The sequence below is a fragment of the Boleophthalmus pectinirostris genome, unplaced genomic scaffold, assembly GCF_026225935.1.
Source record: "Boleophthalmus pectinirostris isolate CB_2022bp ecotype Guang Dong unplaced genomic scaffold, ASM2622593v1 HiC_scaffold_22, whole genome shotgun sequence".
Taxonomy (NCBI): domain Eukaryota; kingdom Metazoa; phylum Chordata; class Actinopteri; order Gobiiformes; family Gobiidae; genus Boleophthalmus; species Boleophthalmus pectinirostris.
Genome location: NW_026571190.1, coordinates 17,843,160 through 17,860,123, shown reverse-complemented (window position 1 = coordinate 17,860,123; position 16,964 = coordinate 17,843,160). Strand labels below are relative to the sequence as shown.

At 35.8% G+C, this 16,964-nt stretch overlaps 2 protein-coding genes across 2 annotated transcripts; both read right to left on the bottom strand.

Moving 5' to 3' along the window:
• Positions 1-96: 96 nt before the first annotated feature.
• Positions 97-13,460, bottom strand: unc93b1 (unc-93 homolog B1, TLR signaling regulator). Its single transcript, XM_055157785.1, has 13 exons — positions 13,279-13,460; positions 12,178-12,294; positions 11,640-11,781; positions 10,293-10,446; positions 8,398-8,559; positions 7,360-7,489; positions 7,163-7,259; positions 6,204-6,328; positions 5,631-5,813; positions 4,573-4,879; positions 3,486-3,607; positions 3,282-3,404; positions 97-2,520 (listed from the first exon to the last, which is right to left on the bottom strand). Exons 1-13 carry the CDS (start codon positions 13,279-13,281, stop codon positions 2,215-2,217), a joined length of 1,971 nt encoding a protein of 656 aa, XP_055013760.1. The 5' UTR covers positions 13,282-13,460; the 3' UTR covers positions 97-2,214.
• A 140-nt stretch (positions 13,461-13,600) lies between these two features.
• On the bottom strand, positions 13,601-16,624 carry timm10 (translocase of inner mitochondrial membrane 10 homolog (yeast)). The gene is made up of 2 exons (XM_020941287.2): positions 16,386-16,624; positions 13,601-15,058 (listed from the first exon to the last, which is right to left on the bottom strand). Exons 1-2 carry the CDS (start codon positions 16,454-16,456, stop codon positions 14,863-14,865), a joined length of 267 nt encoding a protein of 88 aa, XP_020796946.1. The 5' UTR covers positions 16,457-16,624; the 3' UTR covers positions 13,601-14,862.
• Positions 16,625-16,964: the final 340 nt, after the last annotated feature.

Below are 16,964 nucleotides of genomic sequence, written 5' to 3'. Positions count from 1 at the left end.
TTCCATAGTAACAGTTAGATTACATCACTTACTTTTTATAAAGTCGGTGAGTTTACAACAAGGCCTCCTCCCACCACTTTGAGTGAAACACAATGGTAAGATAGTGACACATTGTTTAATCATAAAACACATGCTGTTTTAATCAGTACCCCTATCACCACAGTGCAAAAATAGTCAGCTTTGACACGTTTTAGAAACATAAGTGGAATTAATGTGTGATTTGGTACCACAAATCTTCAGTGGTCAAAACAAAGCATCAGTAAATTGACAATTATAGCAGTAATATAACGCACTTTACAAAAAAAATGTCAAAGTGTACATCACACCATTGTCAAACCCCAATCTATAAAAAATATAGGTTTTACAAATTGAATACTTTCAACAACAATTACTTTTTCTTTCATTCAGCTATGCAGTACCTTAATAAATCTCATTTTAATTCTCTATTAAAGCAGTGTGTTTTCAGCTGACTGGATTGTAAAAGTAAAAATAATGTACTGTTTTTCATTTTATTTTGGTTTTATTTATATTGCACTGAAAACCTTAGTTATGAGTATAATCTTCACATCCACAGTATAGCATAAAACCTTTCCGTGGTTGCCATGGTCAAGGTTAGATGCTCTTGGCACACTGGCACATTGAGTAGTCTTTTTTTTTTTTTTTTTTCCCCGTACATTTTTAACTTAACATATTGGGATTTTGGCCTTGAACTAAGAAATGCGCAGCTTGTGCATTTGAAAGGACACACGTTCAGGGTTGTGTGATTTGAGCAGTTTGTTTTTCCTGTATCCATGGCAACCCTGTATGGAGCTAGTTATGATAACCAGCTAGCTCTAAAATGCAACAGACTTTTTTACGACAATGGAAGAGACTTTCTACACCAAATATGGCAGATGTTCCAGAGGATAAACGAGGGAATGGCCTGTCTCATCACCAACCAAAACAACAGAGTGTAGAGATCTGCATAGTCTTTGTGTTGTGTTTCCAGAGTAGGGTTAGGGTTAAGAGCTCACCTGGCTTCCCCGGGACACAGCTGTGATGCTCCAGCTTCAGGACAGAGAGGACGGACACTTTTACCCTGAGGGATGTTACTCAACTCAAACTGCACTGACACTGGATCTGATGAACTGTTGGCCTATTATTATTGTATGTTGCTGCTAAGGTGCTTAAACTGAACACAAATAAAGTATAGTTTTAACATATTATTTTCATAGAATCATGCAGGTGCCGTGCCTTTTCCAGAACGTTTCATATGGTACCTTTAACCAACATCACAATGTAGAGCAGGTAACCAGCCAAATTGTGAAGAGAGCATTATCGTCTGAGCATCAATGGCAGCCAGTCAGATAATGAGCATAGTTAGTTAGCTGAAAAATAACAAATACAAATAAACAAAAGAAGGCTTGTGATGGACACAGCTAAGGATTTTTCTTAGCACTCAGACAACTGTAGACATTAAAAACTTGAATTACTACTTACTAAAAGACTTAAATTACTTCATTAAAACACTGAGTGCAATTTCAGCAAAATCAATTCTTCACTTCTTTTGAGCAATGATTTTCAGAGCTGCTGACAAAATATATACCTGAAACAGCTTCAGATCTCTCTCTCAAACATGTCTGGCCAGTGTAAATACTTTTATATTGTAATGTGTCCAACATATTTATAAAGCATTATGTAACAGGCAAATCAAAGACATATGTAATTCAATCTTGGCTGTCTGAAAAATCTAAAGTTGAATTAGTAATTTTTATTGCCAATAGTAAATAGTGAGAACAAATGTTTTTCCTTAATTGCCTATCTTATGAATGTAAGTAAGAATGATGATACATGAACAAAGTGCATTTCAACATGTAAAACTAAAAAAATGCTATACTCTGTATTACTCTGTATGCTATACTATACTTTGCAACTGCTTATTGTCCTGTTATTGGATGACCAGAATCTGTACTTTTTTAGAAGGGGTTTGGATAATGTTTAGAATTATAATGTATACAGCTGTTTTGCTCATTGTATGAATTAACAATGCATGCATTCACACATGTGAGCCCAGTTTAGTCCTAATGTAGATTTATGGATAGTCCTGGACTAGTTTAATCCAGGTTTAGTTCCAGTTTAGTTCCAATTTTAATGTAGATTCTGTGTGAATCAATTTCTCTCAGAAATTGGAATAACAGTATTTTACATCATGAGATCCCTATGACCATCCTTTGTTCATATTTTCTCCACATTTTCCCCATTCCTTTCACCAGCCCTCCCCCTCTCCCCCTCCCTCACCCCTTTCTCTTTCTCTCGCCGGTGTCGCCTCTGACCCTTGGGTGAGTCGTGTCCGCATGCCCCTCCATCATGATCACCCTCGTAATCATGGTCACCCTCGTATCCGTGGTTGCCCTCCTCCCCGGGCACATGCTCCTCGTCCTCTGTCTCTTCTTCTTTGTCATAGTCTTCATCATCTTCATCGCTGTCTTCTGAGTCTGACTCATCGGAGTTGTCCTCTTCCAGATATCGGTAACCTTTGACCTGTGGGTACAAATGGGACATGTATGACTGACCAACAGCTGAAGGGATGTAACCAATGCATTTAAAAAAAAAAAAATCTGTATGTTTCACAACACTGAATTACAGTATCTAGAAACTGTTAATATATTTTTCAGCTTTAAACTGAACATTACATTCAATTTAAAGCTGCATTACCTGATCATTCAGTGTTAATTAATGATTCATTTAGAACATTGAGAGCAAAAGTGATTTAAGAGAAAATAAATGACTTTTTTTTTCTTTTATATATATATATATATATATATATATATATATATATATATATATATATATATATTATTATTTTATTCATTACTAAAAAAAACATTTACGGAAAAAAAGATGTGAGGCAAATCTCAACGGAAAGAGAACTTTTTTAGTACTTTCATATTGGTCCAAATAATAAACAATGTATTTTATGTCTAGAAAGTGTGATCATTTATTTTCATTGCCTCCAGGTACCCGTTTAGATTTTTGCCAAGAAAAAAAAAAAAAATAATAACACTGTATTATTACATATAATATTATGCATATGGTAAGTGAGAAATAACTTATGGTTTAAAATGAACAAATTCTGTTTTACATTTTTAAGACTATAAAAATCAGGCACCATTTTAAACCCCAACCTATACATCCAAATTTCACATCATATCCTTTTTCATAACTGTTTTAAGGGTCATTGGTAGCTGAACTACTTGCTATAATCAAGTCACAAAACCACTTCACACATTACTGTCTTGTACCTTGTGTTTTGGACGGGGAATTCGAGGCAATCTGTAGGGCACTCTTCTGACCAGCCTTCTCTCCATCACCCAGTAACAATAACAGGCCAACAATAACGTTGCCAAAAGGATAGACAGTTTGGCCTGAGGGAGGTGAAAGTGAGAAATATTAGACAATGTTTTTTATTTTAGTTTTTTCACATTTGCTGCAGTGAAGATACACACCCTCATAGGCATTTCAGACCACAAGTACACTACAAAAATGGCCACAGCCTGAAGCCAGTGATAGATGGTGTAAACAAAGTCAAGACGTTCTTTCTCTTCTGCGTACAGAATGCCGACCAGAACTGCAACACAAGAAGAGTTTGTGTCAGTATTCAGATTCATCTGTCATAGTTTATAGTTAATAAAAATGAGAGGTGTATATGTACTTTACTGTCTATGTTGTGAATAATACTTTTTTTTTTCTTTACTGTTGAAAATTTACTAGGTCAACCTTAAAGAGGTTACATATCTAGATCACCATGTCACCTTTTATTGTTTTGAACATGCTATATTTGCCATAACCAATGTAGTAACATAATAGGTCCCCTTGCTACCTGTGCATAGTAACTGCACCTTCACACAATCCGCGTGCATCCCGCTAATGAAGCTACTGCACATCGCCTCAGGTTTGTAAAGTTGCTATGTACAGTTTTGTATCATGCTTTTGCATATTTATTGAGAATTGTCATGTGGGAGCATGGATGACATAGGCTATTGCACAGAATCTTACAACTAACAGTAAGGAGAGCTCGAATAGGGCCTGGGAGAGGTTGCTAAATTACTCAAATATGCATGAATGACATGTAAAACCTATTCAGACATGTTTTTGATGAGGGAAGAATGTTATGAGATAGTAAAAGGCAAAAAAAAAATGTGCATAATACTTTAAAGATGCATTACGGAACATTTTCTGTTGAAAGGTCCGTCACTTTCTTGGTTGTGGAGATGTAATTTGTCTGGAATGTTCCACAGTATGGCATTAAACTTGTATCTTACATTCAATTTCAGGCATGTATGTGGAAAAGAAATAATAATAATAGTCTTCATGGAGGCAAGAAGGTGGTGGACCCAAGAAGGTGTATATAATAAGTATTATAGATACATATAATATAGACTTGAATGAAGATTTAATATTAGAAAACTCTCATATCTCCTATCTTGTTATGCAATGAAGTTCAGATGTCAGAATTAAGATTCCATAAAAAAAAAAGGTCAAATATGTTTAAAATGCTAATTTGACTAGTTGGACAAATATTATTATACTCACTCCCAACTCCAGTTTTGTTCAGAGCTGTCCCGAGACCCCACAGTATTGCTATGATCAGGATCGGTGCAAGGTAGTCTGGGCTGTTTTGAGGTTGGACTGTCCCACACTGATTCCCTCCTGGGACCGGGGAAAACGCCAGGAGAGCAATGATGAGAGCCCCATGGACAATAGCACCCCCTATCAGGCACACCCAGCGGGGCAGGCGCAGCAGGCACAAGGACAGGGAGGAGAAAACCGATGCAGAAAGTCCATAGACAACAATGATGAGCCACAGTTGCTTTAGCCCCAATGCACAGACACCATAGGACTGGAGGGAGAAAGGATGCTTTAAGTAAAATATTGCATTGGTACATATTACATAGATCAGGTATAACAGGTATAAAGGTTAGTGTTAGAAACTTCTGGGTCTGGGTCTGGAGCTGATATTGATAAGTTTGAAAATGCTGATAAAAAATACATTGAACTGGAATATATTTTTGTTCAATACATTGTACATATCAGCATTCGATCACCTAACAAGTTGATTATCTGAACATAGCATTTAAAGATTAGGTGATCGTTTGATCCTTCGTTTATCAACAAAATCAGCATAATCAAAATCAACTAATTTCTCCCAAACATAAGAAATAAAGAATCTATTACGAAGCAACAGAGCATTTTTATAACTTGTTAGAAGAAAAAATTGGTAACTTTAATTAAGTAGTTTGATTTGTAATGATGAGCCAGCCAGGTCAAAACTATACTTGATTGAGTGAAATCCTAGACCAACAAAGGGGCTATTTATGCAAAAAAATGAGATGCTGTAGCTCAAATTGTAGACAGATAATAGTCAATTAATAATTTATTTTAGTATTGGGCCATTTATGGACTATGTGCAACATTGAGGATTTTCCATTAAAGAGATAATGTATATTTAAACTGTTAGTTGCTTTGGCAATGGTGCAAATTTTTTATCATTCTGAAACCCATGGATGGACATAATACAGTCTATTCAATGATCATAAGTATGGGGTCATATCATGCTATGTTTGACTGGAATACTGATAAAAGCAGTGTACCAGTGAGAATCCAGACACAGCAAATACTATTTCGAAACCGCTGTAGATGAAGAAAGGACAGAGGAGTCTCAGGCGATAATCCCGGTGGTGCTTGAATGGGAGCTGGAAGATGTTTCCCCACCCGATGCTGCGGAGGTCAATCTCTTCTGTTGGACGATAGGCTGGACCACACAAAACCAGGAACTACACACAAAAACATAGACAAAGTTAATGCATTTGGATTAGTAGCATGCAATTTCAGTTAAGGTCTTGCTCAGAGATTCATTTGCAGACACTGAGAGTGAAACTTAAACTCATTGTTCATCGTTTTACTCTGTTTTTATATTGTTTTGTGCGTATATAGTTGTTTTGCTTTAACTCCAGTGTGATTATAATCTTGTGAGTGCAGTTTGATCCAGATACATAAGAGATACTGCATATAAAATCAACTAATCAGCAGAACATGGCTTTAGTCAATCAAGAATATCTTTAGTCGATCACAGCCCTATACATTAAGTACTGTAAACCAAGAAAATCAAACTACAGTAGAACTGGAGCCAGATCAAAGAGAGTAGTGTTGTTTGTTTTTTTTACCATGATCATAGCCAAAAAGGCAAAGGACATGAGGACGCTTTCAACTACAATCAACAGCTTGGACCGAGGCAGGCTGAGTAACACAGTCGTATTAAACCCAGGGATCACTCCACTTATCTTGGCACCTAGCACAAAAAAGAGCACAATTTATTAAGTTGGTAAAAAAAAAGTAAAAAGCAAATGTTTATTACCTTTTGGATACCACTTGTTTTTTGGTTTTTGCTGGGACTATAATGGCACAGGTTACCGTTACCCTTATTTAATTTAATCTAATGTATATTTTTTGGTATATTCTTCAAGCAGTAAAATCTGTGTTTCCAGTTGGTGCAATATTGACAATTAATTTCTTGACTTTTTTTTTTTTTTTTTGCATTATCCTGATTTTAAGATAATATTTTCTCAGAAATGTACTAAAACATGATTATAAATATCTCAAGTGCAATTAAAACTATCACATGAGGTAAAATTACTTAGTGTCACTTCTTTATTATTATAATTGGAATAGTTTAAAAAAGTCATCTTCCCCATCTTCAGAGTGTTTGTAAGAATGAAGAGAAAAAGCTTAAGGGTATTAGATATGGCAAGATATGGTTTGGGAGGAAGGGGGGGTCAGTCTGACCTAAAATCATATTGCTCCTTAAAACTTAAGTTAAAAGGTGTAACTCTTTTGGTAGAGAAGCTGACACAGTTCTGCCTGTTTAGAGTTTAGTTATTACTTTTACTGTAATTTTCCACTATTTAGCATAAAAACTTCTATCGCCATGGAAACAAGCAGGTGCCACCTCTAAGCTAACAGCAATAACACTTTGCAATAAAAACACTTTACCATAATTGGATGCCAAATTATACCATATCATGGTTACAGTTAAAGTAATAATCAAACAAGTCACTAAAGTTGCATAGAGTACCTTTAATTAAAAGGAGCATTAACTCTAATAAATAGTTTGTTGTATATTCACCACATGACTTGACGTTGCAGAGAATGTGTGCTTGGTTGTCAATGAGGTAGTGATGCAGGATGAGACGCATGGGGAACTGAGCAAAGACGAAACTTAACTGTGAGGGGAAAAAAACACAGACACTTAACAACTGCTATCTTAATGTTACTTTTTAATATAAACTCAATTTGCAGAGCTGCAACCGCAGGGACACTCACGTTGAAGATAATGTGGAAGACAGAGTGGAAAACAATGATGTAGCTGTGACAGGCGCCTTTCGGGAGCTTCTTCTGCTCCTGAACGTGCTCCTCTTTATAATTCACATACTCGTAATACTGCTGGGCCATCCTGGGAAAACAGCAAAACAATATAAATAATACTGCAAATACTACAAGTGTTATAAGTATCATAGAAAATTAGATAAATACAAATCTACAACATAAAGCTATAACAACAATTTACTTATCATTTGGTATGCATTTTACTGATTGTTGACGGTTGCTAGTGCTTTGACCATCGTAACAAGCCTTCTAGACATAAAATTTGCTAGAAATGTTTTGTTTGCTGAAAATGTACAATACTGGAAAAAAATGCTCTAGAAAACAATGAACTAGAACATGTTGTGCAAATTGACAAGCCACTCATTGTTTAGATTATATACCCAATAGTACTGTGAAACAATTTAAGCTAGCATTAAAATAAAAGTAGTTCTTTAATGCATTTACATATTCAACAGCAAGCCTAGTTTCAGTTCCCTAAACTAAGCAGAATGTCAGTTAACAATTTTTACTGTTTAAATGAACAATACAACATGTTGCCTGTCCGTTTAAAATTTCAGAGATTTCTACAGAAAACCCATCTTCCTCCTAGCAAGCAGTGATTGGCATTTTGGATTGGGACAATAATTCTGAATGCAACCCTTTCCATTTACACATGTTTGGGAATGGCATAAACCAGTAACCAACATGATCTTATGATGCCTTTTTGAAATTGGATTTCTCTGATATTATTTTTTGTTTACAGTCCCTCAAGAGGATCTTGGTGTGAAATGTAATTCAAAAATATTGGGAAGTTTACATACGTCAGACTACCTCAAATTCTTTCTAAGCAAAGACATTACACAATTTAAATAGGGTGAGTTAACATGTAATTTGCAGCAGATATTAGCACTCCAGAGCAAGACTGTGGTCTGCTAACCTCCTTTGTCTGACATCAAATGCAGCAGTTTTCACACGCTCTGTTTAAAAGTCTCTCACCTGGTCATGTAGTGCCCTAGTGACGCCCAAAGAGGCACAATTGCCGCTCCAATGGCCACAGCTGATGGGACCAGGGTGTAGTACCGCTCCCAGTAGTTAGTGGACACGAACAGAGCATAGATCCCTGAAGCTAAAAACATCATCCACTTGGTGCCTAAAAACCTGGACAGGAGAGTAGTCAAGAAATTACACTGACTATTGTCTAGCAATGGAATGGGGAATCAAAATTTCTAAATTTAAGAGTGCATTAAAAATATTAAAAGTAAAAGTATGTTGTTAGAAAACAACTCTGAGAAGTAACATTTTATTATAAAGTTACACTATATGTGGTTGTTTTAAATGTGGAGGGACAGCCACTCCATAGAAAGTTAAACATAAAAGGGGATGTAGGGTGGAGGGTGTGGCCTAAGGAAATCAACACCCTATATCAAGGTGTGTACAATTACTGGGCAGCTTCTTTTCCTCTGGTAAAATGGGCCAAAAACGAGATTTAACTGATTCTGAAAAGTCAAAAATTGTAAAAAGTCTTTCAGAGGGATGCAGCACTCTTGAAATTGCAAAGCTATTGGAGTGCGGTCACAGAACCATCAAACGTTTTGTTGCCAATAGTCAACAGTGTCATAAGAAACATGTTGAGGAAAAAAACAATTAACTGCAAGAGATCTGAGAAGACTCAAACATGAAGCCATTATCTTTCAGCGTTGTCATACTCCAGAACTGCAACCTACTACTGGAGTGCCCAGAAGTACAAGAGGTTCAGAGCTCAGAGACATGACCAAGGTAAGGAAGATTGAAGCATGACCACAACTGAACAAGAAACATGAGCTGAAATGTCAAGACCAGCCCAAGAAATATCTGAAGATATTTTCAAGATTTTATGGACTGATGAGACGAGAGTCACATTTGACAGACCAGATGGATGGGCCCGTGGCTGGATCAGAAATGAGCACAGAGCTTCACCTCGAGATGCCAGCAAGGTGCAGGTGGAGTATGGGATGGTATTATTAAAGATGAGCTTGCTGGACCTTTTCGGGGTGAAGATGGAGTCAAAATGAACTTCAAAAAATACTGCAAGACACTTTCTTCAAAAAGTGGTACAGGAAGAAGTCTGCGTCTTTCAAGAGGACCATGATTTTAGACAGGACAATGCTCATTCCCATGCATCGAAGTACTCCACTGCATGGCAAGCCAGTAAAGACATTAAAGATAAATAATGTGTCATTATTATCTTTAAGGTCATTAATAATGACATTAATAATGTCATTAAAAATAATGACATGGCCCCCTCTCTCACCTGACCTAACTTTTGAGAACTTGTGGGCCTTAAATGGGAGATTTCCAGTGAAGGAAAACGGTCCACCTCTCTGAAAAATGTTTAAGAAACTGTAGTTGCTACTACACAAAAAGTGAATCGTCAACAGATCAAGATAAAAATAAACAAGTGAGGAGGGAAATGTTTCATTTTTCATTTAGTTACATAATAACTGCACACTAATAGTCACCCAATAATTGTACACACAGATTTTTTTTTTCTTAAGAAAAGCAAAAATCTCACTTCTACTTGCTTAAATATTCAGGTTTAACGTTTTGGATTGACCGAGAGCACTGTAGTTCAATTAAAAAATTAATCCTCATAAATACAACTTGCCTAATAATTGCACACATAGTGCATGCCTTCTTACTGTGAGTTGGATTGCCTCTCCACGGAACTGAGTTGTAACTTTGCCTGGTGGGTTCTTCTGCTTATTTCCTCAGAGATGGCTACATTTACAATCATACCATGGAATATTCAAGGCAAAGCAGTAATGTCTCCATAGAGACAAACGGGTGACGGATACTCCAGTAGAAATGTTACAGAAAGCACCTTTAATTGAAAGTGGTAGTTAGTTTCGTACCTGATGAGCAGAGGGGTGTAAAGCAGACCTATGATGGGGGTGACGTTGATTCCCATCATCATCTTTTGGTCGATATCCTGAAGCCCGAGGTTGCTGTACTTCACCTCGCGATACGTCATGTCATAATGGAGGATCAGCTGCATCTGTAAGAGCCCTATACAAAACATTCAGGTAGGTGTGAGTAATGGACTCTTAACCTGATTCAGCCAATGTGGAATAAAACGGAAACAAACCATGACCCAAATTCAGACCTGTTATTTAACAGTAATGAAACAAGCATTAAAAAATTGGCTCAAAAACAAAACCTTAACTCAAGCTGGGTACAACAAGTGTTTGGAGTTCTAGTGAACTATATGGAGATGTTCCTGCTTTGTCTGGAATGTTCCACAGTATGGCATTTAACTCATCTGACAGGTCTGACCTGTGGAGAGGTAACCCTACTCATAGTAACATTTTTAAGATATTTTTTAGCAATAAAAACACTTGTAATTGAATATATGCTAAATAGAAAAATTTTATATTTCCATACAGAAAATTTTGACCAAATCACTAGAGAAGTTACATAATTTTTTCTCAATAATCTGAGATGCTTTTATGCTTAAGGGGCCCTATTAACTTTAAATGCCTAAGTCATCATACAGTATTATACAAACTATGCTAAGAAACTAAGAAAGTGAATCTAAAATGCTACATAATCTAAACACATATTTTCTAAGATCTTTTGAGGTGACGTAACAATGTAGTACAGCCGGTAACTGTATATATGATCAACACACATACAGTTACCAGCTGTATGTGTGATCAACAGTACAGTAGTTTTGACAGACAGCAGTTTAAAGAAAGTCATAAAGCAGATTTGTCTAGTTCTTGATTTCATTGTAAATCTTAAACCAGGTAAAGATGCTAATGAATAGGCTATTGAATCTAAGAGATACAATATTAACAGTGAGACTCGTATCCATATAATAAGGAAATTTGAGTATAATTTATATCTAACTTTTGACTTTAAATTAGTTAGCTTTATCCTCCAAGTGTATGATAAAAAATATTACTTTGACACAAAATCAGACCACTGCGGACTGTCTTCATTTAACTGTGAAGCATTTTTTGTGCAAAAAATGCATTGCTATTCATCTATATTAAACTGGTTCAAATTTAAGTCTTGTTAAAATAAAAAATAAAGTATTATTTGGCCAGCACACCCTTGTTTTACTGTGTTTGGCTTGGATTTGTCTTTTTAAAGTAAAAACTAGTAAATACAGTTATTACTTTTTTATTCAGCTGTTTCACATTCTGTTTGGTATATTGCATGCTTTTCTCACGTCATGCCATTAATTTGAGACCCACCCATGTAAACTCCATATACGATCATTGCTGCGACGCTGGCTGAAATCACATTCTTGATCACTCCCAGCTTCTTCCTTCTGTAGTACTTCCTCTCCTCCTCCTCCTCATTGTATTCAGGCTGTGGGCCCAGAAACTCCTCCATCTTACAAAAGAACATCTCAGCTTACCACACATGACACAATTTACACATAAAATATAAGGATCACAGACTATGATAATAAGGTTGTTTTATACTTATATAAATCTGGGGATGTCAAGATTATTTGGTTAGTTGTGATTTTACAGGGCACAATATAATCAGTCCTAAGAGCTGACAATAACTGTAACAATGGTAAAAGAAAAAATAATTAATTCATATTAACTCTGTTCGTGAAGGGCTGTTTTGTCTGGCTGTGTGTGCCAGATTAACTATATAAATATAAATACATGTTATTATTATTATTTTATTATTATTATTATTATTATTATTATTATTATTATTATTAGCTAAACTGGGTTGTTTCTTCTCACAATAATTATAACAGAACAGTAATCATACCTGTTCTTGCATATTGTCCTCCTGTCCCGCGTCAAGCACTTCATTGATTACACCATTGGGGGGTGCTACATGTTCAGCAGCCTCTCTGATCAACTCTTCCCCATCAGTTGCTTCCATCTAGTGACCAAAACAAGCAGCACATTGGCTTCACACTTATTAGAGCAAAAATATCAAATATAGCATATAGTTTTAAAATACATAAATGCCTGTGAGAAAGTGAGAATCATTGTACACACATACATTTATTTTGGCATTAAAGCTGCATAACGAATAACGTTATGTTGCATAACGAATTTAAATTCATCATCCATAAAGGTAAATTCATATATAAAAATATTTGTATTTGTTTTAATCAGAGATGTTAGGAGGAAAGGGTTCTGAGGCACTAGTATTTATAATGCATTATAAATCTACGAGAAACATCTAATTGAAATGGCTTCTATTTAATGTCAAATATGTCTTTTGAACCCTGCATCACTCTGGACAAATGAGGAATTACACCGACCTGTCACCTCAACAGATAAAGCCCTGGCGTCTGTTTTAAATTGAGCAACAATGTGGCTTTTTTTTTTTTTTTTTTTTTTTTTAATGCCTGTGTATGTTTATTGCATTGTTTTAATTTTCTGAATTATGTTGATTTGAAATATTACTGCATCAAAAGAAAAGCCTGAAGAAAACGTATTCAAATTTAAGGGTAAATCAAAGGCTTCATGCATGATTTATCATTGTTACGTGTTTGTACATCAATGACAATATTTACAGTCAAACATTGCTATGCATCGCATTGTTATTTATTTATAGGCTACTTTGTTAATATTGTCATGGGTGTAATATTAGATGATTAGAATACATTCAGTTCCTCTTTTTAAATGTTTCGTGCAAATTCACAAATAAGAGGATGTGAATTAAACTACTTCTCTTTACATTATGTGACAGATTAACTCCTTATTACCACCAAAAATTGTCTATAGGTTTATATCGATTTACCACTAATCTACACAAGTTTTAAAACAAATCGATTCATTTTAAAACATCGACAACAATATTACAGCTGTCTGGTCGTACCTATGTTTACTTTTATACTGTCAAACGATCGCTTACCATGCTTGTAATGTCCCAGCTGCTTTACGTCTTAATGATAAAGTTATGCTATTTATCATTAAGAGCTCATGTGGACTGTCGCTGTCGCGGTACACAGCTGCTAGTTCTCTTTTCATATGTAAACCCTCGACTTATAAATAAAACTTTCACGAGGGAAACGAAAAAGTTAGTACAATCGTCGCTTCCTCATTGGTTTTCTTAAAGGCGCAGGTACACAACATGAGGAAAAGCTTTCATTATGATTGCAGAGTTGATTACTGCCACTTTAAATCAAGTATAAACGTGGAAGGTATTGACTAACCAAAATCAATTCAAGTCAAAATGATTTATAATTGTATTGGTTTATTTGAGACAACTGACATTTAAACATTATGTGACTTTGAATATGAAGATAAAAAATCCTACAAATAAAACAGAAAAAAAATCAATACATGGTCCACAGACAAAGCACAAAATAGTTCTCACATCATTTATGTAAATATCCTATAAGTCACAGGTGTCAAACATAAGGATCGGGGGCCGGATCCAGCCCTCCAAGACCTTTAATCTGGACCTCATCTGATTTTCTACTAAAATATTTGAATCATATTTTCTATTAAAATATTGGTAATTTTCTGTTCCGCTTAGCATAGCAGCGTCTCCAGCGCCTCTGTACGTGGCCCCTCCCACCAGAGCAGCACAAATGAAGATGACACCCTCATCAGCAAAATGTCCAACATGAGAAAAGTGGACGCCGAGTGCAGGATTTTCCAAGAAAAATTTACTTATTCCTATTTGCATACAAGTTAATGTTAAAACATTGTGTTGAAATAGCATTTTTTTTTCATAATATTATAATATTTTGTAAAAGAAAGAGTTCATCAATTAAAAAAGATTTCTGTAATAGATTTGCGTTTCTCTGCGCAATTATTTGAACTTATTATTTTTGGGGTTTATATGCCATGAGTTTTCTGATCCGGCCCCTTTAGGATCAAAGTAGGTTGGATACGGCCCCCGGACCAAAATGAGTTTGACACTCCTGCTATAAGTAATCAGAAAATCCAGTACAACAGAGAAAGATCAAGTTCTTCTCATAGACTAAACAATGCATAGTGCGTTTATAAAGACTTCTAGACTTCAGTGCATCCAGCTTTGTCCATCAGTTTACTGTAAATAGACATTGCCTACATAACAGCTTGATCAAGTTGTTAACCATCCTACTGAAGCAGTCTTAAGAGCATCTCAAAAAGTGTTTCGCAAGAAATAAAACTTAAAATATTGTTTCGAGCGAAGAAACAAAATTGAGGATCTGGTTGAATTCTTTGACCTGCCAAATATTCACACAAACAATCAACTGTGATGGTGGAAGATAAAAATGTGTCTTCCAATTGGCAACTACATACAGTCCATGGCTAGAAGCATATTCAGTCCAACTTTTTTTTATTTGAAGACAAACAGGTAACTCTTTCTTATCATGCTTCTGCTCAGTCCCACTTGAGAGAGTACTTCCTGTTTTTTTATTTCAGTTTCCCATTTCGAGCAAAAATCCCCTGTTGCTTCCCACTAGTCATGTTATATATTTTGTTGTTTTAAATCATTTTCCTTTTATCCGCTCCCGACAGCCCCTTTCCTCATCATCTCCTCATCCTGCACGGACAGTTCGGTCAGTTTGCGCCCCAGTCTCTCGTGAAGGTCCAAGTATTTGGCCACACATCGGTCCAAACACACAGACTCTCCTTTGGTGAGCTCTGCCTCTTTGTAATGTGGAGGAACACACTTCCGATGGCACGCATTTGTCATTCTGAAATGGTAAAGCATAAATTGTACGTCAGACAGAAATAGTAACCAGAACGATAAAGATCAAAAGAACAGAGATAAAATTATGTTTTATAGTGTAGAGTCTGAGGGCCCTTTGAATTTCTTTTTATCCGCCATCTGAAAATATGAAGAAATAAAAAAGAATCAGGACCACTCTGTACCCCAAAAATAAATAAATAAATAAATAAAATTCACAAAAGTTGAATACAACTTTTATATTGACTGGACTTTTTCCCCTACCTACGTAATTTTTTTGACATGTGCATCAGCTTTGACATGGGAATTGTCAAAACCGAAAACCTCCAGACAGTTATAGCCTATATATCCTTAAAGTCATAAAAATAATAGTGCCCAGAAGTACAAGAGTCACAAAAATAATCCAGGTCGGATCTGAAATCAGACTCATTCATAGCTTGTTCCCATTATATTAGATCAGACAACAGAGGGCAAAAATATAGAGCCTCAGCCTCACAAAGAGCCGAGCCATTTGTATGTGCCACAAAGGGTTCAGAAACATATTCAGTTGAATCTGAAAAATGACAGATTTGGGGTTAAGGTCAGTAGTCCAATAATTTGCAGGACTGAGACAAGGAATGTTTAGAATCGCTCAGGCTACTACTTCAACAGCTACAAGTTGTTGTGGGAATCTACACGGCTTATAATGGGAGCAAGCAAATCATAAGTACTTGAAGTACTTCAAAGACATTTAATCAAAAAAATAATAAAATAGTTTACAGCTTTGCTCTAAAGAAATTGAAATGAGCTTTATAACTTTTAATGGCCTTTAATAGACAGATGATCCAAGGCAACAACTTAAAGAACGTGCAATTAAGTTGTTTATAGCATAAACTAATGGAAAATTGGGAGGGCTATGCCGGTGGAGAGTGAGGTGCACTCTGGTAGAGGTCTGCAGTCACTCTCTTAAAGACATTAGATACAGGTATGTTTGGCATATTGACCCTCTGCATATTTAGGCTACTATAGGCCGCTATCTCTGTATATGAGACAATATCAAACCTTAAATTAAATGTTTAATTATACAAATTACAACAATAAATGCAAAGCTACATTCAGTTTGAAAAAGGAGTGACCTTCATAGAGTGTATAAAGATATATACAGTCTGTGGTGCGGCTCTAATATAATTCACGTGCATGTTCCGCAGATGGCTGTTACACAACCCAGTATACCAATGTGTCTTGAAGAGTAGGTCGGTCACATCCTCCTAAATGTTCCGTCTGGGACATTATAATAATCAAACTGCAAAATGTTGCTTCTAAATTGGTCAGTATTAGCTATTGTGTGGGTTTACCGGTTGTACATGTCAGCCATCATCTCCACCTCCAGCTCCGCCGCAAGCTGCTGCGCCTTCATAGGATCCATGTCTGCGTCTGTCCGCCGCTCACACACTATTCCCGGTCACTCTCACCCGGCTTTAGCCCTCACTCTGCGGACAGACCACCTGAACCTGTCCGCTGCCTCGGCTATAACCTTCAAATCCTGAACAAACCGCACGTGTGGAGCTTCACTCACTACTTCCGGTGTCAATAAAGTTACATTCAAAGTGACCATAAATTAGCGCGCCCTCTACTGGTACTTCTGTTAAAACCATGTAGATAAAAAAAAAAAAAGTTTAATAGATCCATGAAAATTATTAGCATTATTATTATTATTACAAAATTATCATTAAAATGTTATGTAATTTTGATTTTTCCACAATAAAATGGCAAAACGTAACAACAAAAACAACTAATCAAACTGTATACAAGTATTTTATATTTATATTTATTTAGATACAGATGCACAAAATATATTTCTGTTAAGTTGTAATAATAAACTAAATAAAAGTAATAAACCTTTATTCTTTAAAAAAAAAAACTCATGCCACAAA

What these genes read in the sequence shown, in the direction of transcription:
- timm10 (XM_020941287.2), bottom strand. Translation starts at nt 16,456, where the DNA reads ATGGATCCTATGAAGGCGCAGCAGCTTGCGGCGGAGCTGGAGGTGGAG. An exon ending in ATGGCTGACATGTACAACCG is followed by an intron (nt 15,059 to 16,385) that starts GTAAACCCACAC and finishes TTACCATTTCAG; the next exon opens with AATGACAAATGCGTGCCATC.
- unc93b1 (XM_055157785.1), bottom strand. An exon ending in CTAGGGCACTACATGACCAG is followed by an intron (nt 7,490 to 8,397) that starts GTGAGAGACTTT and finishes CTGTTTTCCCAG; the next exon opens with GATGGCCCAGCAGTATTACG. An exon ending in GAACAAAACTGGAGTTGGGA is followed by an intron (nt 3,608 to 4,572) that starts GTGAGTATAATA and finishes CTTGTGTTGCAG; the next exon opens with TTCTGGTCGGCATTCTGTAC.